The sequence below is a fragment of the Naegleria gruberi genome (genome assembly GCF_000004985.1).
Source record: "Naegleria gruberi genomic scaffold NAEGRscaffold_467, whole genome shotgun sequence".
In the NCBI taxonomy this organism is placed as follows: domain Eukaryota; phylum Heterolobosea; class Eutetramitea; order Acrasida; family Naegleriidae; genus Naegleria; species Naegleria gruberi.
The window spans coordinates 3,011-4,461 of NW_003163014.1; the positions used below are offsets into that span (position 1 = coordinate 3,011).

The 1,451-nt window shown below is 33.1% G+C and overlaps 1 protein-coding gene across 1 annotated transcript in view; it reads right to left on the reverse strand.

Moving 5' to 3' along the window:
- NAEGRDRAFT_76793 (uncharacterized protein) overlaps nucleotides 1-463 on the reverse strand; it is a gene marked incomplete at both ends in the record, with an annotated part of 3,400 nt that extends 2,937 nt beyond the window's left edge. Inside the window, one exon of the mRNA XM_002668250.1 lies at nucleotides 5-463. Coding sequence (XP_002668296.1) covers nucleotides 5-463 — 459 coding nt within the window. The remainder of the gene's footprint in view (nucleotides 1-4) is intronic.
- Between the last annotated feature and the right edge of the window lie 988 nt (nucleotides 464-1,451).

Genomic DNA, 1,451 nt, shown 5'->3' on the forward strand with positions numbered 1-1,451 from the left:
CGACACCACTATTCTGACCAGATCCATCAATGTGATGAATTTCAGTGATGAAAGCATTATCACTCAATGTAGGATATAAAATATGATCCAAATAAACTGGTAATAATCTGTAAAATCCTTCCTTTCCTGCTGTTGTCAATTCATAGGTTGTATTAGTATTTTGAGTATATGCATTTGTACCTTGAGCAAAGCATCTATTTGCAACCTTATCCAAGATACCCTTGTATGGATATTCTTCACTTCCCATGAAAATTAAATGTTCCAAAACATGAGGAATACCATCATGATCGGCAGGTCTTGTTCTCACTGTTAAATAGGCCTTCATAATTGGTGATTGAATTTTGGCCAATGTAATCAACATGCCCGTCTTGATGGATCTATACTTGTAAATGGTACCATAATTTAAATAATCGAAACAATCCACGAGTTGAAAGTTTTTATAGAGTGAAGGTGCACTTGCCATGATGTTGGAGATGATGATGGTTGATTATTATTTGTTGTTGATGCTTTGACAAAGAGTATCGCTCCGATTTGAAGGCAATTTTTTTGATAAAATTCTAAAAATAAAAAAGATAATAAAGTCTAAAATTAAGTTAAAAAAATATTGAATTTTCAATAATCGTGTTGAATAATGAATTGATCTTATCCAGGATGACGAATATAAAATATTAAAAAATTGGTTGTTAGAGTTGGGCAAGATATTGTAAAGAATGTATTTCAGTAATTTTGTTTTTTGTAAACCTTCTAGCTCGCGAGCTTTTTGAGCTTTCTAAAGGTTTCGTCCAATCTCCGGTCAACTAAAAAAAATGCAAACAATTGGCAAGCCCTTCTTTTTTCTAACGCTAGCCACTCTATTGGCATCTCTTATTCTCTTCACCAAAGCTGACGTTCCAGTGAGTTGCGAATTTCCAAACGTCTACGGTGAATGGTCATTCCAAAAAAACTAAACCAATCTATGATAATCAAGTTATTTACAATCAATGCAGCATTGATAAAGCCAATCTCCCACAGGAGTCCCCAATTGAAACATTCAATGTTGCATTAAAAGTTCCAGATATTGCTCTTCTTAAGAAAAACAGTAAAGTTGTCCAAAAAGGAAAATGGACCTTAATTTGGAATCAAGGAATGGAAATTCGTTTTTCAAATTTCAGATATTTTGCCTTTTTTAATTATACTATGAATGCTGAGGGAGTTTCTACTTCAAATTGTAGTAGAATTCTTATGGGTACTTATCACGATAATTCTGTGAACGCTGCCAAGTGGGGATGCTTTATTGGTGATAGGATTAAGGTGCCAAAAAGTGCTAAAAGATTTTTGACAGATGTCAGTTTGAGTTCTGGAAATGTAGAGGGTAGATCTGAGAGAGATGATAGAAAATATGAAGATTATCAATATGTTGAAGAATAAATAAGGTACAAAAGAGTTGAAGGCATCAATCAATAATCAATAAA